Source organism: Ostrinia furnacalis, unplaced genomic scaffold (assembly GCF_004193835.3).
Source record: "Ostrinia furnacalis isolate ACB-3 unplaced genomic scaffold, ASM419383v2 OfSCF5989, whole genome shotgun sequence".
Taxonomy (NCBI): Eukaryota; Metazoa; Arthropoda; class Insecta; order Lepidoptera; family Crambidae; genus Ostrinia; species Ostrinia furnacalis.
Genome location: NW_021136228.1, coordinates 62,877 through 82,990, shown reverse-complemented (window position 1 = coordinate 82,990; position 20,114 = coordinate 62,877). Strand labels below are relative to the sequence as shown.

The 20,114-nt window shown below is 44.1% G+C and overlaps 3 protein-coding genes and 1 long non-coding RNA gene across 4 annotated transcripts in view; 3 read left to right on the top strand and 1 right to left on the bottom strand.

The window, feature by feature from the left end:
• The window catches only part of LOC114361758 (E3 ubiquitin-protein ligase AMFR), a 29,136-nt gene extending 16,286 nt beyond the window's left edge, over nt 1-12,850 (top strand). The window contains exons 6-12 of the mRNA XM_028316911.1: nt 3,693-3,803; nt 6,580-6,746; nt 8,857-8,957; nt 9,792-9,945; nt 11,170-11,251; nt 11,812-11,916; nt 12,517-12,850. Coding sequence (XP_028172712.1) covers nt 3,693-3,803; nt 6,580-6,746; nt 8,857-8,957; nt 9,792-9,945; nt 11,170-11,251; nt 11,812-11,916; nt 12,517-12,550 — 754 coding nt within the window. The 3' untranslated portion in view covers nt 12,551-12,850. The remainder of the gene's footprint in view (nt 1-3,692; nt 3,804-6,579; nt 6,747-8,856; nt 8,958-9,791; nt 9,946-11,169; nt 11,252-11,811; nt 11,917-12,516) is intronic.
• Nucleotides 12,851-13,591: 741 nt separating this feature from the next.
• Nucleotides 13,592-16,988, top strand: LOC114361759 (uncharacterized). Its single transcript, XR_003656622.1, has 2 exons — nt 13,592-13,658; nt 14,706-16,988. It is a non-coding gene; the product is annotated as an uncharacterized LOC114361759 (long non-coding RNA).
• Nucleotides 16,989-18,329: 1,341 nt separating this feature from the next.
• Dad1 (dolichyl-diphosphooligosaccharide--protein glycosyltransferase subunit) lies at nt 18,330-18,978 on the bottom strand. Its single transcript, XM_028316896.1, has 2 exons — nt 18,673-18,978; nt 18,330-18,528 (listed from the first exon to the last, which is right to left on the bottom strand). The coding sequence occupies exons 1-2, from the start codon at nt 18,878-18,880 to the stop codon at nt 18,398-18,400; spliced, it is 339 nt and encodes a 112-aa protein (XP_028172697.1). The 5' UTR covers nt 18,881-18,978; the 3' UTR covers nt 18,330-18,397.
• Nucleotides 18,979-19,202: 224 nt separating this feature from the next.
• On the top strand, nt 19,203-20,055 carry Prosbeta6 (proteasome beta6 subunit). The gene has a single exon (XM_028316895.1). The coding sequence runs from the start codon at nt 19,320-19,322 to the stop codon at nt 20,016-20,018; it is 699 nt and encodes a 232-aa protein (XP_028172696.1). The 5' UTR covers nt 19,203-19,319; the 3' UTR covers nt 20,019-20,055.
• Nucleotides 20,056-20,114: the final 59 nt, after the last annotated feature.

Sequence of the window (20,114 nt, the reverse complement as noted above, 5' to 3'; positions counted from 1 at the left end):
CCGCGCTGGCGCACCACATGCACGCCAAGTGAGCCCTCATGTGTACAGCAACATGCTGGTGTCGCTGGCGTCGCTGGTGCTGCTGCTGCAGCTGCGGCACCTGCTGCACGAGCTGCAGGCGCGCGTGCGCCGCCACCGCCTCTACGCCGCGCTGGCGCACCACATGCACGCCAAGTGAGCCCTCATGTGTACAGCAACATGCTGGTGTCGCTGGCGTCGCTGGTGCTGCTGCTGCAGCTGCGGCACCTGCTGCACGAGCTGCAGGCGCGCGTGCGCCGCCACCGCCTCTACGCCGCGCTGGCGCACCACATGCACGCCAAGTGAGCCCTCATGTGTACAGCAACATGCTGGTGTCGCTGGCGTCGCTGGTGCTGCTGCTGCAGCTGCGGCACCTGCTGCACGAGCTGCAGGCGCGCGTGCGCCGCCACCGCCTCTACGCCGCGCTGGCGCACCACATGCACGCCAAGTGAGCCCTCATGTGTACAGCAACATGCTGGTGTCGCTGGCGTCGCTGGTGCTGCTGCTGCAGCTGCGGCACCTGCTGCACGAGCTGCAGGCGCGCGTGCGCCGCCACCGCCTCTACGCCGCGCTGGCGCACCACATGCACGCCAAGTGAGCCCTCATGTGTACAGCAACATGCTGGTGTCGCTGGCGTCGCTGGTGCTGCTGCTGCAGCTGCGGCACCTGCTGCACGAGCTGCAGGCGCGCGTGCGCCGCCACCGCCTCTACGCCGCGCTGGCGCACCACATGCACGCCAAGTGAGCCCTCATGTGTACAGCAACATGCTGGTGTCGCTGGCGTCGCTGGTGCTGCTGCTGCAGCTGCGGCACCTGCTGCACGAGCTGCAGGCGCGCGTGCGCCGCCACCGCCTCTACGCCGCGCTGGCGCACCACATGCACGCCAAGTGAGCCCTCATGTGTACAGCAACATGCTGGTGTCGCTGGCGTCGCTGGTGCTGCTGCTGCAGCTGCGGCACCTGCTGCACGAGCTGCAGGCGCGCGTGCGCCGCCACCGCCTCTACGCCGCGCTGGCGCACCACATGCACGCCAAGTGAGCCCTCATGTGTACAGCAACATGCTGGTGTCGCTGGCGTCGCTGGTGCTGCTGCTGCAGCTGCGGCACCTGCTGCACGAGCTGCAGGCGCGCGTGCGCCGCCACCGCCTCTACGCCGCGCTGGCGCACCACATGCACGCCAAGTGAGCCCTCATGTGTACAGCAACATGCTGGTGTCGCTGGCGTCGCTGGTGCTGCTGCTGCAGCTGCGGCACCTGCTGCACGAGCTGCAGGCGCGCGTGCGCCGCCACCGCCTCTACGCCGCGCTGGCGCACCACATGCACGCCAAGTGAGCCCTCATGTGTACAGCAACATGCTGGTGTCGCTGGCGTCGCTGGTGCTGCTGCTGCAGCTGCGGCACCTGCTGCACGAGCTGCAGGCGCGCGTGCGCCGCCACCGCCTCTACGCCGCGCTGGCGCACCACATGCACGCCAAGTGAGCCCTCATGTGTACAGCAACATGCTGGTGTCGCTGGCGTCGCTGGTGCTGCTGCTGCAGCTGCGGCACCTGCTGCACGAGCTGCAGGCGCGCGTGCGCCGCCACCGCCTCTACGCCGCGCTGGCGCACCACATGCACGCCAAGTGAGCCTTCATTTTAAGTTCTCTCTATGATTTCCACGTACAGCGATATTTATAGGATAGGTGGTGCACCAGTGCGAAACCAGGTACCTAAATAATACCGTTCTATTCAAAAATAAATAAAAAATACCAATAGTGAACCACTTCAATCCTCAGACTGAAGTATTAACCTTCTGTAAAATTCTCCGCCACTTTTTATACGTGTGATAGCCCTGCCGACCTCATGGTTTTTAAAGAAAAACTATGCACACACAAATACGAAATCTCAATCGTTTACTTCGTTAGACTATATCCCGGATAGACTAAATTCCATTATAATATTTTATTAAAATGTCTATTATACTTTAATGATGTTTAACTTTGTTAATTATATTAAAATTAGATGTAATTATTATTTACGTAGACAATTACAAAGTTGACACATAAACATGTCAATATTGTAGTTAAAATATTTGCGTAAATTAAAATACCTATTAGCAACAAGTTAATATTTTGGAAAATTAGTAAAACTATTCCTTCCTTTTGTTCAAGGCAATTAAATTCTAATAACTACATAATTATGTGGTCGTAAAGTAATAATAACTAGGCGGAAAAGCAGTAGGATCTAGTTGATAAAAAATAGGCTGATTTGGAACAGTGACATATTATCCGTTGGATATGCCAGATTGTTCCTTTCTGATCTGCTAAGTGGGAATTATAGAGAAATTGGAATCGTGATCTAGAAGATAGACTGTATAGTAGAATTTTTTGCCTATCCAATTGTTACTGAGGACCAAACCTACTGTATTGGTGTTGTATACTGTAGTTATTCAGTCCGTTATCATGCGTGGCTGTCAACAGTCGCACGCGTCACGCTGTGGGCAGTGGGCAGCGAGTGACGAGCAGTGCTAATTGATCTATGATTGTCGCGGCTAGTTCAAAACTAAACAGCTGATGTTATGTAATTAATTATAATCGTAGTAATGTTGTACCTACTTGAGAAGTAAGGAATGCATGGCTTGTAGCAAAAATGTTACTTAAATGACATTTATATGAAGTAACTAAAAGACGATTCTGTTTTTTGTTATTATTCATTGAGATAATAAGAGAAAACAAAGCTCAGTTTTGTTAAATTTCAGTGTACAAGAGTAAATAACATAGAATGTGTAGTTGTTGCATTTTGACTTCACAAAAACTGACAATCTCGCAGTAAACAATGTTTACGTGAACATGGTAAACCCACATAACTAGTACTAATATAAATTATGTACTCATGTACGTGGTTTACGTGCGTAAAAGTGTTAAATACATAAATATAATTTTCCGGTACGCGTGGGTCGTCCACCTACAAGGTGGACCGACGACATCGTAAAGGTAGCAGGGAAGCGCTGGACGCAGGCCGCTACCAATCAATCAACATGGAAAGCATTGGGGGAGGCCTATGTTCAGCAGTGGACGTCCTGTGGCTCAAATGATGATGATGAAATAAAATTTTAAAGTCTTGAAATAACGCTCTTGTACTTTTTGCATCTTCTACAATAATAATTATTATCGCTTCAATGAATTATGCGATGGACTGGTAAACAGTCTTGCTTCCTGCAGTTAATAGCTAGTCTAGGCCTTTCGTGCCGTTCCTAAGGCTAACGAGAGGAAGTGCAGCTTGCATAATTCTTCATGATTCATGAAATTAAGTTTTTTTTTGTTGAAATAAAAAATATTACAACATTAAAACTATTCAATTGTATGAAGAAATGAAATAATTATATTTACTTGAAATGAAAACACAGGGCTCTAAAAGTGACTTTAATTCGGTTACTTCTCAGTTTTTATTTGTTGTATCCAAATGGAAAATAACTTAAGTGCATGAAAAATATTCTAAGAATCGGCTAATGGGCCGATTAGACATTGAATCAAGTGACCTACAAATTGTGGAAAAGTACATGACCTATTCAAAGCAGACTGATTAACAGGAACATCTAATGTCACCTCTAGAATTGTAGATCGGTGAAGTGGCAATGTCACCCTACATTTACAACTTTAAATATATGACGAAAAGTTTATAATAATAACTTTAATTTTCAGCTACCCAATGGCGAGCAAGGAAGAAGTGGAGAAGAACCAGGACAACTGCGCCATCTGCTGGGAGCCCATGAAGGAGGCGCGTAAGCTGCCCTGCTCGCATCTCTTCCACAAGTAACTATTTTTCTTAATTCACGTTATTTTTTTCTAATTTGGCGCCTTTCTATAATGGAAAATTGTTGCATTTGAGCAGCAGAATCAATCATTTTTGTTTGATGTTCTACCAACAAATCATCCTGTATATTAGATGTTTGTATAATCGCTATACGAACTTATGCCGTCATTTCTTTATCTCTCAGTAACTTTTTAACTTATATATTGTTTTGAATACGTAGTGTAAAGATGATCAGTAAATGNAACTTCTGTACGTAGTACTTTATTATTATTTTGTGGTAAAAGTTAGAAAGTTCTTTGTTTATGGTTAGTCGTCATCATCATCATCACTAATCATCATTTCAGCCATAGGACGTCCACTGCTAAACATAGACCTCCCCCAATGCTTTCTATGTTGATCGATTAGTAGCGGCCTGCGTCCGGCGCTTCCCTGCTACCTTTATGATGTCGTGTCCCACGCTGCGTTTTCCGGTACGCGGCCTCCATTCCAGAACCTTGCTGCCCCATCGGCCACGTTTAAGACTAGTGTCACGTAATAATGTAAAATTTATTACTGAATCAAAAATTGTAAGGATTCCGTGTTGTCTTCAAAAACATAAAGTCGATTCAAAACTCGATGCCATTTCAAAAAGTAATAAGGGAGAGTCCGCTAATTTGGACCAGTTTTTTTCAATCCCATTTTACACATAGTTTTGTTTTATTTTTGCTAATGTCCATGGTATATAATTAAAGAGAAATTATTCAACTTACTATTTCATAAGTATTAATTAACATGATTGTTGTATATTTACCACAAATCAACAAAGTACGAGTTCAGAGCTTCGGTCCAATTTAGCCAACCGGTTCGATAATTTGTACCACAGGGTTACTAAATTGGATTTTNGGAATATTTTTGTGAAATGGCTCTTAAATGACATTTATATGAAGTAACTAAAAGACGATTCTATTTTTTGTTATTATTCATTGAGATAATAACAGAAAACAAAGCTCAGTTTTGTTAAATTTCAGTGAGCACCTACGTAAACGTGTATTACAAGCGTAAATAACATAGAATATGTAGTTGTTGCATTTTGACTTCACAAAAACGGACAATCTCGCAGTAAACAATGTTTACGTGTACATGGTAGACCCACATAACTAGTACTAATATAAATTATGTACCGTGTTTTATGTGCGTAAAAGTTTTAAATACATAAATAAAATTTTCCGGTACTCGTGGGTCGTCCACCTACAAGGTGGACCGACGACATCGTAAAGGTAGCAGGGAAGCGCTGGACGCAGGCCGCTACCAATCGATCAACATGGAAAGCATTGGGGGAGGCCTATGTTCAGCAGTGGACGTCCTGTGGCTCAAATGATGATGATGAAATAAAATTTTAAAGTCTTGAAATAACGCTCTTGTACTTATACTCTTCTACAATAATAATTATTATCGCTTCAATGAATTATGCGATGGACTGGTAAACAGTCTTGCTTCCTGCAGTTAATAGCCAGTCTAGGCCTTTCGTGCCGTTCCTAAGGCTAACGAGAGGAAGTGCAGGCTGCATAATTCTTCATGATTCATGAAATTAAGTTTTTTGTTGCTGAAATAAAGAATATTTCAACATTAAAGCTATCCAATTGTATGATGAAATGAAATAATTATATTTACTTGAAATGAAAACACAGGGCTCTAAAGGTGACTTTAACTCGGTTACTTCTTAGTTTTTATTTGTTGCATCCAAATGGAAAATAACTAAGTACTTGAAAAATATTCTAAGAATCTAATGGGCCGATTAGAAATTGAATTTAAGTGACCTACAAGTTGTGGAAAAGTACATGACCTAACATTTACTATTCAAAGCAGACTGATTAACAGGAACATCTAATGTCACCTCTAGAATTGTAGATCGGTGAAGTGCCAATGTCACCTTGCAACTTTAAATACATGCCGAAAAGTGTATAATAATAACTTTAATTTTCAGCTACCCAATGGCGAGCAAGGAAGAAGTGGAGAAGAACCAGGACAACTGCGCCATCTGCTGGGAGCCCATGAAGGAGGCGCGTAAGCTGCCCTGCTCGCATCTCTTCCACAAGTAACTATTTCTTGTTTTTTTTCTAATTTGACGCCTTTCTCTTATGGAAAGTTGTTGCATTTGAGCAGCAGAATCAATCATTTTTGCTTGTTATTCTACCAACAAATCACCCTGTATATTACTTGATTTAAGGTCCTATGTCCCCTAGACGGGGCAAAGGGCGTCCACAACAGTCCTCCATCGCGTTCGGTTATGAGCTTCGCGTTTGATTTTGCTCCAAGTTCTGCCGATCTTCTTCACCCTGTATATTAGATGTTTGTATAATCGCCATACGAACTTATGACGTCATTTCTTTATCTCCAGTAACTTTGTCAGCTTAGGTATTGTTTTAGATACGTAGTCTGAAGGTGATCAGTAAATGTTATCAACTACCCAAATATTGGCCGTATCTTGAATGTTCAGTGCACATAATATTTTTTTTTCCAAAATAACAAAATATGTGCTATTTTATTTACTACCATCTTATGCAGTTGTCACACAGCTGCATAAAATAAATAAATATCCTTGGACATTTTTACACTGCGCTGCGCCGTTAGCCTCAAACTGAGCAAAGCTTGTACTATGGGTACTAGACAACGGATATAAACGTACATAAATACTTTTTTTTGTTGTAAATAAATACATATTATACATAGAAAACACCCAGATAAGATGGCAGTGTTTAGCTTGACATATGCCTGTACATTGCGCTCGCATCGCAGCTCGTGCCTGTGCCAGTGGGTGCAGCAGGACGCGTCGTGCCCGACGTGCCGGCGCGCGCTGGCGGCCGGCGGGCCCGCCCCGCCCGCGCCCGCGCCGCCGCCCGCCCCGCTGCCGCCCCGCCCGCCCCGCGCGCCGCTACACCCCAACCACTTGTTCCACTTTGACGGTGAGGCTACGTTCATTGTAAAAGCAGGCCTGTTCATCTCCGCGAGTTTACATCGAAAACAAAACACGCACGATGGCCCACCTACAGGATACTATTCGACAAGGCCTCACATGCGAGCGAACTGTGGTACAATTTAGCCGACTAGGTGATAGTGCTTTTAAAAAATCGGTAAAAAATATAGCTTATAAATACCGAAAAATGTTTCAAATAATTGTAATCCACACTAATTTACGCTTCTAAATAATATATTAGAAACACCCTGTGATTAAATTTAACAAAATTACAAACTAAACATGTATTTTCAAAAGTTACTTGATAACAATGAAAAAATACTTTTTAAAATAAAACACACGTGTTTGTTGTCACGGCAAAAACCACATGGCCGATATTAATTGATTTTAGTTGTGTATCGCTGAGTTTTGCAATTACAGACATTCAATAAATACTTTACGAAATATGAGGGTGGTACAATTTACCCGGCGGTACAATATACCGAACTCTCCCCTAATGTGATTGTGGACATAATCAACCTCCAAACATAAATAAACAAATCGTCTATTCTATCACCATGAAAAAAAATAGAACAATTCAAAAATTCCCTTCAAACTTGTCACTCGGTGTCAGTTGTCAAAACAATGCATTTCACAAAGTAAATAAACCACTGCAAAATAAATAAAGTTCCGTGAAACCCTCCTGTGGGCGTCGGCATGGGCCGATGCTAGCCGCGTGCGCCGCGTGCGCCGCGCTGCTGTCGCTGCTGGCCGTGTCCGTGCTGGTGCTGCTGCAGCTCGACGTCATCAAATGGAACCTCTCCGGTACCGGCGCGTGCCCTGAGCCCTCCCGTGGGCGCGGCATGGGCGACGCTGCTGTTGCCTTCGGCCGAGTCGTGTATCTTTGTGTTTGGGATACGATATGACGAACTAGCGGCCGCCCGCGACTTCGTACGCGTGGATCCCGTTTTACCCCCTTCAGGCCTTCATCTATCTTACGCGGTTTAGATTTTTTCATACAAATGTTTTTTCCCGCTAACTCCCGTTCCCGTGGGAATTTTGCAATATCCTGTAATCCTGTTGTAACTAAGCTTTGTAAGCCGTGTGGTGACGGCAGAGTAGAATACATTTGTCACCAACCCCTACTCTTTCCGCGGGTGTCGTAAGAGGCGACTTAGGGACTACACATCAAACAGAGAATGGGCAGCAGCGCTCTCTGAAAAACATCAATCTTTTAAACTGCGATCTCCAACCCGCCTGCCAAGCGTGGAGATTATGGCAAAACCCTCCACTATAGTGGAGGAGGCTCATAGTCCAGCAGTGGACTGTAAAGGGCTGTTGATGAAACTAAGCTTTAAGTTTACTGAGGTACCTGCATGCCAAATTTCAAGCGTCTAACTTAAGTGGTTTAGATTTTTCATACAAAAGGATTTTCCCGCTAATTCCCGTTCCTGTGGGAATTTCGGGAATTCCTTTCTTAGTGCACCTCTACGGTACCTAAACTACGTCCCTTCCAAATTTCAAGTGCCGTTTAGCCGTTTAGGCTGTGCGTTGATATGTCAGTTTCTCCTTTAATATACAGTGTGAGTCACGTTAAAGTGTACATATGAAAAAAGATGAAACTAGACCTATTTTTATCGATAAAAAAGAGGTCAAAAAATTTTTGAGATTTTTTTTTTAATTTTTATAGAATTTTTTTTCTTCCAATTACTTATTGTAAAGAAAACGTAATAACTTTTAAACTAAGCGGTATATCCTGATAAAAGAAAAACAGTAATAATGCTAAATAACAGGCGATACTAAAAAAATACATGAAATACCCAGAAAATGCCAACAAATAATAAAAAATGATACTTTTTGAAAAAAATCTGCTTAAAAATTCGTATGCATTATTACTGTTTTTATTTTATCAGGATATACCGCTTAGTTTAAAAGTTATTACGTTTTCTTTACAATAAGTAATTGGAAGAAAAAAAATTCTATAAAAAAATAAAAAAAAATCTCAAAAATTTTTTGACCTATTTTTTGTCGATAAAAATAGGTCTAGTTTCATCTATTTTCATATGTACACTTTAACGTGACTCACACTGTATTTAGATGACGTGTGTTGTTCCCGGCAGGCTCGCGCTACGTGTCGTGGCTGCCGTCGTTCTCGGTGGAGGTGACGCGCGTGCGCATGGAGCCGCCCGGCGCCTCGCAGCTTGACGCCATGGTCCGCCAGGTACGACACTTAAGTACACACGACAGCACATCAGGCTACCCATTTTTGTTGCAAACTCGCTCTTATTACAACTGCACAAGAACCAACAGTGGTTACCTTGACGTGCCGTCGTCCGTACATTATAGACATAGTGCTATCGATATTGTTGCTGTTTTTTAAGGCCACGATACATAGATATTTTATATTGATATTCTTTGCATACCTTTGCTTGCAATTCTATGGGCGACGGTAATCACTTACCATCAGGTGATCCGTCTGCTCGTTTGCCTCCTATCACATAAAAAAAAAATCGTAAGGCCTATTCAGAGCGGGCGCGAATGCTAGTGTGGCGTATGTAAATTATAATGTATGTGAACATAACTGGCGTTCACTCAGTGCTGGCTGGGTGACTGCGCGTGTGGTTCTAAATCATTTTGATTTCACCCGCCGAAGTACCCACACCCGCTAGTGTCTAAGGCCTCAGCCTCGAACATAGCGGGCAGCGGCGCGGGAGCGGCGGCGGCGCGGGAGCGGCAGGATCTTATGCGTAAAATCAAATAGACCGGTTCTCGAAAACAGCGGCGCCGGAGCGGGCAACGAGCGGGCAGCGGCGAGGGAGCGGGCAACGAGCGGGCAGCGCACTCCTTCTTTTGCCCACGAGAAATCAGACATTTCGTTCGCGAATAAAAACAAATATCTCGACAACACAACACTTCACCGCTAAAGCGCCGCGCGAGCTGCCCGCTTGTTTCGAGAACGGGTCTGCGTTGCCCGCCCCGCTCCAGCGCCGCCGCCGCTCCCGCCCCGCTGCCCGCTAAGTTCGAGGCTGAGGCCTAACGCTCGTGTCCCCCGCAGGTGCAGGCCATGTTCCCGCAGTACCCCGCCGGCGTGCTGGCGGCCGAGCTGGCGGCCACGCGCTCGCCCGCGCTCACCGTCGACAACATCCTGGCCGGCCGCCTGCCGCCGCCGCCCGCCCCGCCCGCCGCCGCCGCGCCCGCGCCGCTCGCAGGTCAGTCCCCGGCGGGCTGCTGGCGGCCACGCGCTCGCCCGCGCTCCCCGGCGACAACATCCTGGCCGGCCGCCTGCCGCCGCCGCCCGCCCCGCCCGCCGCCGCCGCGCCCGCGCCGCTCGCAGGTCAGTCCCCGGCGGGCTGCTGGCGGCCACGCCAGAGGTGCAGCAACCGCAGTTAAGGAACGGCTGGGACGAACAAGGATAAGCGAATCCAACTCGTGAGCCTTGCAGGGATACGCTAGTTAAGGCGACCCTTTACAAGGCTTGGTAGCCTACGGGTGACGAGCTATTGGACGTGGAGACATATTTTCTACTTTGCCGATCATTTGCACGAGAACGGTTTGTCCAAAACATATGGATTTAGTCTTATTTAATGCAGGATTAAATGCCCTTCAACCGTCAGGAAGACCACTTTTCGATTCGATAGGGTAAGTCCTTTACGCGGTATAACCGGAAAACCTAAAAAGCGTCCCTTTCGGGGGCCCCCACCACTTAAGCATAACTCCGACGAAGTCGAAAACCTAGGAGAGTCTTAATGGGCAACCAATGAAGCCATTAAAGCAATAAAATCTTTTGTAGGAATTATTTCCGATTTAAAATCTTATTCTACTGGGCTATTAGGCAACATTTGTTTATAAACTGTTCATAATGTTTCATCATCTCTGTAAGCAGTCCATAAACATAGGTGATGAAACATTGTTTATGATACATGTTGCCGTGCTCCCCGCTATGAGTGGAGAGCAAGTGTGTACGGCCAAGCTTCAGAAACCTGTGTTTAGGTAAACTTGTTTCACACTAGTCATAAACAGAGTTTATCAACAAATGTTGCCTAATGAATACTTACATGGCTTTAGTTAGTGGCCGAGCCCTTTGCATATCGTCCCCGAGAAGAATGGCGTACGAGTGTGTGATGACTCAGAAGGCTCAATGCAGTTACTAAGCCAGAAAGCTACCCTATGCCTCGTTTGAAAGATTTTACATATTAATTGCGGTAATAAAAGATTTACCACACTGGATGCTGTTAGTGGTCAAGTTAAAGGGAACGCAAACCGCACCGCTGACAGATAGCTTTGCCCGGACCACTGACCGATTGCCGATAAATGATACGGGGTGCGTTCACTTTGACTTGACCGCAGCCCGCGGCATAACTCATCCGGTGTGGAAAATTCTTAATATGAGAAGTTTTATTCTGAAGCCTAATCGTAATTTTCGACGTTTGCAGAAGTAATGGAGAGTTCTTCGTCGGCTGCTGAACCTATTCCCGACGCGCTGGCGGGCGCCGCATTCGACGCGTCCGACGACTTGTGAGTGCCCGCTATCTTTAATTGTTTGAAACTTTAGTGCACGAAAAAGTTTTATAAATATTCATTACTAGCGGCCGCCCGCGACTTCGTACGCGTGGATCCCGTTTTACCCCCTTCTATCTTACGCGGTTTAGATTTTTTCATACAAATGTTTTTTCCCACTTACTCCCGTTCCCGTGGGAATTTTGCAATATCCTGTTGTAACTAAGCTTTAAGTTTTCTAAGGTACCTGCATGCCAAATTTCAAGTGTCTAACTTAAGCGGTTTAGATTTTTCGTACAAAAAGATTTTCCCGCTAATTCTCGTTCCCGGGAATTTCGGGAATTCCTTTCTTAGTGCACCTCTACGGTACTTAAGCTGCGTCCCTTCCAAATTTCAAGTGCCTACGTTTAGCCGTTTAGGCTGTGCGTTGATCTGTCACTAAGTCAGTCAGTTTCTCCTTTTATATATTTAGATCTGTTGCTCGTACTACGTCATGTCTGCGTCGCAATTTAAAAAAAACAGTGAACTATTATTAATAACAAGATAATATGCAAACTAACAGTGTAACATTTTCCCAGGGCGCCAGCGGGCCCGGTGAGCGCGCGCTTCCCGCGCGACGCGGCCGAGCGCGAGGCGGCGCTGCGCCAGCGCAAGGAGCGCCTGCTGGCCGCCGCGCGCCACAGGTAACGCGCTACTAAAACATACTCTATACGTAATGATGCATGAGGAAAACCAGCGTTAGTGTGTCCTCTAAGTGGGGTCCCGTTGCAGCGGGCATCATTATTGCGAGCAGGTGGCACTGCTCGGTTCATTCTTGATTTTTCCTTCTTATTATGTTATAATCCTATGTGCCACTGCCTGTAATGTCTACATGTTACAGATGTTACTTGTCTGTCTTCGTGTGATTTTCTTTGTAATAAATGATTGTGGTTTTATTGGCGGTCAACTGTTTGATCCTGTCTACATATGAGTCGCAGCGGCGCGGTGGAAATAGTCCCGTTTATACCAGAGTAAATACAAATGAGTAGGTCATCTTCATAGAAACGCACCGAGCGCGGTTTGTATGTGAGCGCGCCAATATACGGCGCGCACGCACACATTGACAAAATTCGGCGCAACCACGACTGGCTCCCCGCTAATCCTCGCTAAATTTTGTCAGTGTGCGTGCGCGCCGCATACGTGTTGGCGCGCTCACATACAAACCGCGCCCGTGCGTTTCTATGAAGATGACCTACTCATTTGTATTTACTCTGTCTATACTTAATCATCACTCCACATTGCAGGTACCTGTCGGCGCGCGCACCGCGGCCCAGCTGAGAGGCGCGCGGCGCCGCCGCCGCCACGCGGCAGCACTTCAAGCGCCTGCTGCTCACGCACACGCGCAACAACCGCTGAGCGGCGCCCCACCCCTCCCGTTCCCTCCACCCACCCCCGCTGGCCCGCTGTATCCTTTACACTTCGGTGTAGGATCTGTGCACTCCATTATCCATAAGGCGGGTTTTAGAATCGCACTGACAGCTCGCTTTGAAGGGAACGTTCTTGAGTGACGCCGATCGCTCGGCGCCGACGCTTCATACATTTCGGCTGTCAGCGCTGACGGTCAGCGTGCGTCAGCGTGACTCTGNATTCTTAATATGAGAAGTTTTATTCTGAAGCCTAATCGTAATTTTCGACGTTTGCAGAAGTAATGGAGAGTTCTTCGTCGGCTGCTGAACCTATTCCCGACGCGCTGGCGGGCGCCACATTCGACGCGTCCGACGACTTGTGAGTGCCCGCTATCTTTGTTTGAAACTTTAGTGCACGAAAAAGTTTTATAAATATTCATTACTAGCGGCCGCCCGCGACTTCGTACGCGTGGATCCCGTTTTACCCCCTTCTATCTTACGCGGTTTAGATTTTTTCATACAAATGTTTTTTCCCACTAACTCCCGTTCCCGTGGGAATTTTGCAATATCCTGTTGTAACTAAGCTTTAAGTTTTCTAAGGTACCTGCATGCCAAATTTCAAGCGTCTAACTTAAGCGGTTTAGATTTTTCGTACAAAAAGATTTTCCCGCTAATTCTCGTTCCCGGGAATTTCGGGAATTCCTTTCTTAGTGCACCTCTACGGTACTTAAGCTGCGTCCCTTCCAAATTTCAAGTGCCTACGTTTAGCCGTTTAGGCTGTGTGTTGATCTGTCACTAAGTCAGTCAGTTTCTCCTTTTATATATTTAGATCTGTTGCTTGTACTACGTCATGTCTGCGTCGCAATTTAAAAAAAACAGTGAACTATTATTAATAACAAGATAATATGCAAACTAACAGTGTAACATTTTCCCAGGGCGCCAGCGGGCCCGGTGAGCGCGCGCTTCCCGCGCGACGCGGCCGAGCGCGAGGCGGCGCTGCGCCAGCGCAAGGAGCGCCTGCTGGCCGCCGCGCGCCACAGGTAACGCGCTAGAAAAACATACTGTATACGAGGGCCGGCTGATAAATCCGCGGCCTAAGGTACTTAATGAAATAAAATAAATAGTTTCTATTTTTTATTTATTAATATAATCTTCCTCAAGTGAAATACATTTCTTATATCTCGCATACAATGCCTTTTACCCACCCAAAAAAAAATCTTCTAAATGACCACCAACCGCAACCGCACCTTTTATTCCGTTGTCATCTGCAAATCTCCGGCCCCGTAAGTCCTTTTTCAAATAAAAAAAAACATGAAAATATCGCTAGGTAAAAGGTCTTGGCTATATGGAGGGTGGTCAATCTCTGAGAACCCGGTGTCTTTCAGGGCTAGGCCTAGCAACTCGTGCGGTGCGAACGGGCGCGTGATCTTGCAGAAAGAGCAATCCGCGCTTCAGTTTCCCACGTCGTTTCCGTACAATACCCTCGCAAACATGAAGCAATATTCTTCAGCAATCTGCCACAATTTCATTCTTTGGTCGGCCGGAACGATTTTTTCGACTTTTTGAACATTTCCTTCGCTCAGTATCGTGACAGGGCGGGGTCGTCTTCTACAGGTCTCTCGTCCGTGTTGAAATAGGCGGGCCCATTTTTTCACCATGGTATATGAAGAACCGATGACATCTCTTCAAAAATGTCCTTCGGTCTATTTTCGTTCTTTACGAGGAATATAATATAATATAAGGACATACCGCGGCGCGCAGTGTTCAAAATTCCGCAAATCTCCAGATTCGGCTGACATGGTGATGTCATGTGTTCGATAGAAATTGAACTATCAGTGCAAACTTAATTAATGATTGCTTTTATAATACTACTGAGTGTCGCAACTAGTGACATGAGTAACAAGCTAATTACTCATCGCAAGTACCTTAGGCCGCGAACTTTTCAGCCGCCCCTCGTATGTAAAGAAACGTTCCTTCGAACTTTCACCGATTGCGTTTTTATTGGTGGTCAACCTGTTAGATCCTGACTGCACAAGAAGGTGTTGGTGAAAATTGTCCTTTTACTTGATCGACATTTAACCCCGCAGGTACCTGTCGGCGCGCGCGCCGCGGCCCAGCTGAGAGGCGCGCGGCGCCGCCGCCGCCACGCGGCAGCACTTCAAGCGCCTGCTGCTCACGCACACGCGCAACAACCGCTGAGCGGCGCCCCACCCCTCCCTCCCTCCACCCACCCCCGCTGACCCGCTGTATCCTTTACACTTCGGTGTAGGATCTGTGCACTCCATTATCCATAAGGCGGGTTTTAGAATCGCACTGACAGCTCGCTTTGAAGGGAACGTTCTTGAGTGACGCCGATCGCTCGGCGCCGACGCTTCATACATTTCGGCTGTCAGCGCTGACGGTCAGCGTGCGTCAGCGTGACTCTAAAACCAGCCTAACAGGTTTGTTATTTTCCACTTCTCGAAGACTCGTATTTTGAAGCGGTGTTAGATCCTAGAGTATAGTGTGATTCATCTGATTATTAAAATTTAACCAATCGTTTAAATCATATCGTTCCAGTGACAGAACCTCAGTTGAGTACCTAATATGGGTAGAGACACAAAAACTACAGTCTAAAATCTCTCCTTGTGAAGGAAGTCCCTATCCATTTTCTTAGCCGAAGTGGCCGCTAAAAATTCAGTAAAAATATGGAAAAACTACAAACACTTACAAAGTTAGCTAGCATCCACTAAACGTACAAAACCCAGTGATAACTTAAGGAACTATGCCCGTCAGAATTCAACTGTTTAAATACGCTCTGTTATCACTGGAGTTTTCTTATCTAAAGAACATACCTAATTCGTGTGTAGTCACGAGAGGCGGCAGGCGGCGATCTCAGAGAACCTTCGCAGTCACAGGCAGCGGGTGATAACCGACTGTGCAGTCACCAACTTTCGTTAGTGACACCCCGTCCCAAATTCATGATACATATACAGTAAATACATATTTTCATCAAACATTTGGGAGATTTCACTAGTCAAAGCTGGTGATTGCAGAGCAAAACCTTTTATTTAGTTTATTGCCGGAGTGGCAAGGAACGATGCGGATTGCCATTTTGATACAAACGGGGCGTAACTGTACCTCTTCTTTTAAATAAGTTTTCTGTTCATGAAAATAATTCAAGCCCGAGGAATCTTAATTCCCAAAGGGCTCGAACTCGCGTTCGAATATGGACTCTTAATCGTATGGAACGAGCCATGTATCGCGCTTTACATTGTAACTTTCACATTTTGTGATATTTTAATTAGAAATTGAAGCGTAGTGTATAGCGTAATATATTTTTAGGATTGCCTTTGGTTGAAATATCGACCGCTTTTTACTTAACATACAGATGCACTTTTTCAACATAATCTCCTAGAGTCTACGCTACATTATCTTCAGATGTGTTTTTAAATATTAAGTAAAGTTTGCTGAATCTCTAGGAAATTATATTGTTAAATTATCTCAACGTATCGAGCCTTACTAGCGGCGAACTATTTATTTTTCTATAACCATTGAGAGTGTATTTTTCTATCGATAAATTGTAAATAATATATGCGTTAGAGCGTCGTCCATAGGCTACTCATATTGTTGATGTTATTGTTAGCTCATGAATAAATGGCATCGGTAGGTGTATTATTTCTATCAGAGTTATTTGTAAAACATCAGCAAACTCGCACTAGATTGCTAAGATCATGTAAAACAACATTTGCTTTATGACTTTTAAAAATTTGTATTTTTTTTTCATAACTACAAACTGACGAATTTTCAAGTCAGAACTATTTTGTTGCCTATGATATTAGCTATCTAACCTGCGAGGTTACCGGTGTTTTACAAATAACCCTGTATAACAAAGCATCATCCATCTAATGCACCTATCCTACCATACCATAATACTTTTTTGAAAACAATCTTACAACCAGCGACTTCACATGGTGTGGAGATTTATATTATTTATATTGCTTAGAAATTACGCACAGCTCGGTTGCAAGGGTGTTTTCTGTGATAAATTATAATGAGATACTAGTGTGTTTTTAGATGTTATTAAGTGGTACCTCTGGTACCAGTACGGAATGAGAGCATATTCCCCATTTGGGCTCTCAGTACCATCCTACAGACTAAATTTCATGTTGGCACCAACACGTACTGATATACAGGACGCTGGTATCCTGCCGTAAAAATAGTTTTATGTTTATTTAGTTTATAAAACTCACACATGTACTTATTATTTTAAAGTGAAGTTTACTGCTTCATAGGCGCATTTGCAATTAATTTAAAAATATAAGTGTAAAAAACATAGTTGCGAATGCAATGCATGAGAAATTGCTTAATTTCACACTATTATGTACATTTCTGACTAAAATTCAAATATTGGACCTTTATTATATTTTATTTTATTTTTATATCACCGAGAATACATACATACTTATGTAAGTACTTACTTATTATTACGTAAACGAAACTGTCTTTCTCACTATTCACATTACATATTAAAATTATTATAAGATTGTTGTTACTCTTTATATTAATAATTATGATTATTGTTTTAAATTGATTCATGACTAGTCAAAATAAAAACATTACTTAATTAAATTGTGGTTTTATTCCCTATTTTTTTTGTCTGTACCCTCAGTCGCCATATTGTTTTTCTACGTTCCTTTTATGTTTTGCGATATATCTTACCACGAAATATTTTCGGAAATAGTTATTAAATGTGGTGTGTTTGTTATGTTAGTGGTTAGGTCGTGTACGTTACTCCAGCTGGAAAGTAGCTCCTAGAGTGATATGAGTAGAACGTATAATTAGTTCCCAACATGGTGTAAATGTGCGCCGAATTAGAGATTAGTGCGTGCTGTCGTTTTGGTACAAAACGAAAAAAACGATTCCTGCTGGAGTAACGTTGTTCTAGCAGGAAAATTCTAAACGAATGATCGGAAAGAGAAAAACTGTGTATAGCCTGACCAGGAACATAAAAACCCTCGCCATGTTGCGGAAAATTAATGGTACTAATTTCTTTTAATGGCAACAGGAACTGAAAACTTCATTGACATGTCACCTTGCATGTCAGTCTATTGCTGTCAAAGTGTAAACAAACTTTATTTTAAATGTGCGCAATTGATTTTGTGAATTAAATTGCTAAAATATTTTTATAGTCGTGAAAGAAAAGTGGTTCAAAATGTGTTAAAGTATTTGTCGAAGATAAATACTAAGGGTTCGGACAATATTTTCATTGAATAATGTTTCCGACAAAGGTTGTCAAATTGACTGACATGTTTATCGTATAGTACAGTCAACTATGAAAATTAGCTGTGGTTTATAAATTNGTCAAACTGTTAGTTCTGTTTTGCCAAAAATAAGTAACTTTTAACACTAAAATTTATTCTAGATATACATGAATGATAAATAATGTTGCTGTTCTTTATTATTAAGAAAATAATATCTATATTCCCAAAGGTTTAACAAGTCAATTATCACCTAACTTGGTCTCCACTCTGGGCAAACCGGGTAAATTGTTGTTAATATGTTTTCTTGAAGTACTACTATATTTCATAATGTAAAGGTTACAGGCAGAAGTCATGGAATTTCACTGATGGTTGTTCTATTAATTTTATTTAAACCATTCCACAAGTGACATACAAAATAAAATTGATTGTTTCCCTAATATTAATAAATAATAAAAAAAAATAACCCAGTTTTGTGGTAAAGTAATATTACATTTATTATATTATAAAGATTAGAACATTATTTTGTGAATTTTGGCCTATCCTATGAAGTTGATGACGACAATGTGAAGGACGAGATGCGCAAAAATAAAATCGGCAAAACCACGCTCCGCACTCAAGCCCTGGAACTCCTGCTTGTTTTCGGGGTTCACTTGCAACCGTAAGCACACTGGAAACGAAATAGACATAATTTTAATTATAATAATTAAACAAATGTAGTTGTTTACTTACATACATACACGGTAAGGTTAGGTAAGCAGAAGAGAACATGTTTAACAATGAAACCCTATTTATTAGCATAAAAAATATTTACCTCCAAGAACAAATGAGCTGACGGTGGAAATGAAGCCGCTAAGGAATGAATTGAAGGGAAAAGTGCCGACCAGACAACAATACACAAATTGTATGACCGCGGTGAGGAACACGTATAATAAATAGGCGTCGATGATCTTTAACTTCTTGGAAGTTTTTGTAGTGTATTCTTGATACAATTTCGGGATTACAGACATAAGAGAAGTCATTTTAAAAGATTCCTTTGGTATTTTCCGGCTTTTCAACAAATATTTTTACACGTCAGCTTTCGGCGAGCTACCCCAAAATTGACAGCATGAATGACAGTTCGTCGTTTTCGTTCTACAACACGAGATTTCGTGAAAAGATTTATTATTTACAATTCGCATTTACTAAGAACATGATCATGGAGTTATTAATTAGTCAATTTATTTCTAAGTAAATAATTAGTTAAAAATCCTACTTTAATTAGTTAAAAAGTGGTCTAAACCACAATGTCTTTGTTTCCAAAAGGCCAATAAAACAATTGTAAAAAGTCAGTGTAATTGACAGTGACAGACGACAGTTTAAATGTCAGATTTGAGCTTGATTTTGCATTTTTAGAAAATTGCTTGTCATTCGTCGTGAATTGGTTAGATTATTAGTTTTTGTTTTTCTAACTGTAACAATATGTTGAACGTAAGTGGAAACTTTCCCGAATATGCCGTACCCGGCGCCAAACAAGTCCGCTTCGAGCCCTACGCAGACAACGGAGGAAGCGTCGTCGCCATCGCCGGCGACGACTATGCCGTGATCGGGGCCGACACTCGTCTCAGCACAGGGTTCTCCATTTACACAAGGGAACAGAAGAAACTGTTCAAGCTGTCGGAGCGGACGGTGCTGGGCGCCACGGGCTGCTGGTGCGACACGCTGACGCTGACGCGGCTGCTGCAGGCGCGCATGCAGATGTACGAGCACGACCACAACAAGTCCATGTCCACGCCGGCCGTGGCGCAGATGCTGTCCACGATGCTGTACTACAAGCGCTTCTTCCCGTACTACGTGTCCAACGTGTTGGCCGGGCTGGACGCCGACGGGCGCGGCTGCGTGTACAGCTACGACCCCATCGGCCACTGCGAGCGCTCCAACTACCGCGCGGGCGGCTCGGCCGGCGCGCAGCTGCAGCCGCTGCTCGACAACCAGATTGGCCTCAAGAACATGCAGAACGTCACCGAGGCGCCTCTCCCCCGAGAGAAGGCCCTAGCTCTGCTCAAGGATGTGTTCATCAGTGCGGCGGAGAGAGACATCTACACGGGAGACTGCATTTACATCCTGATCATCACGGCCAACGGTATTCAAGAGGAGAAGTTTGAGTTGCGTAAAGATTAATTCTGTGATTAATAAATATACCTACTTTTTAAAAATGCTTTCATTTTTTCCTATTCTAGCCAATGAATTTTGGACGTATGTTTTCTTTGAAATGGG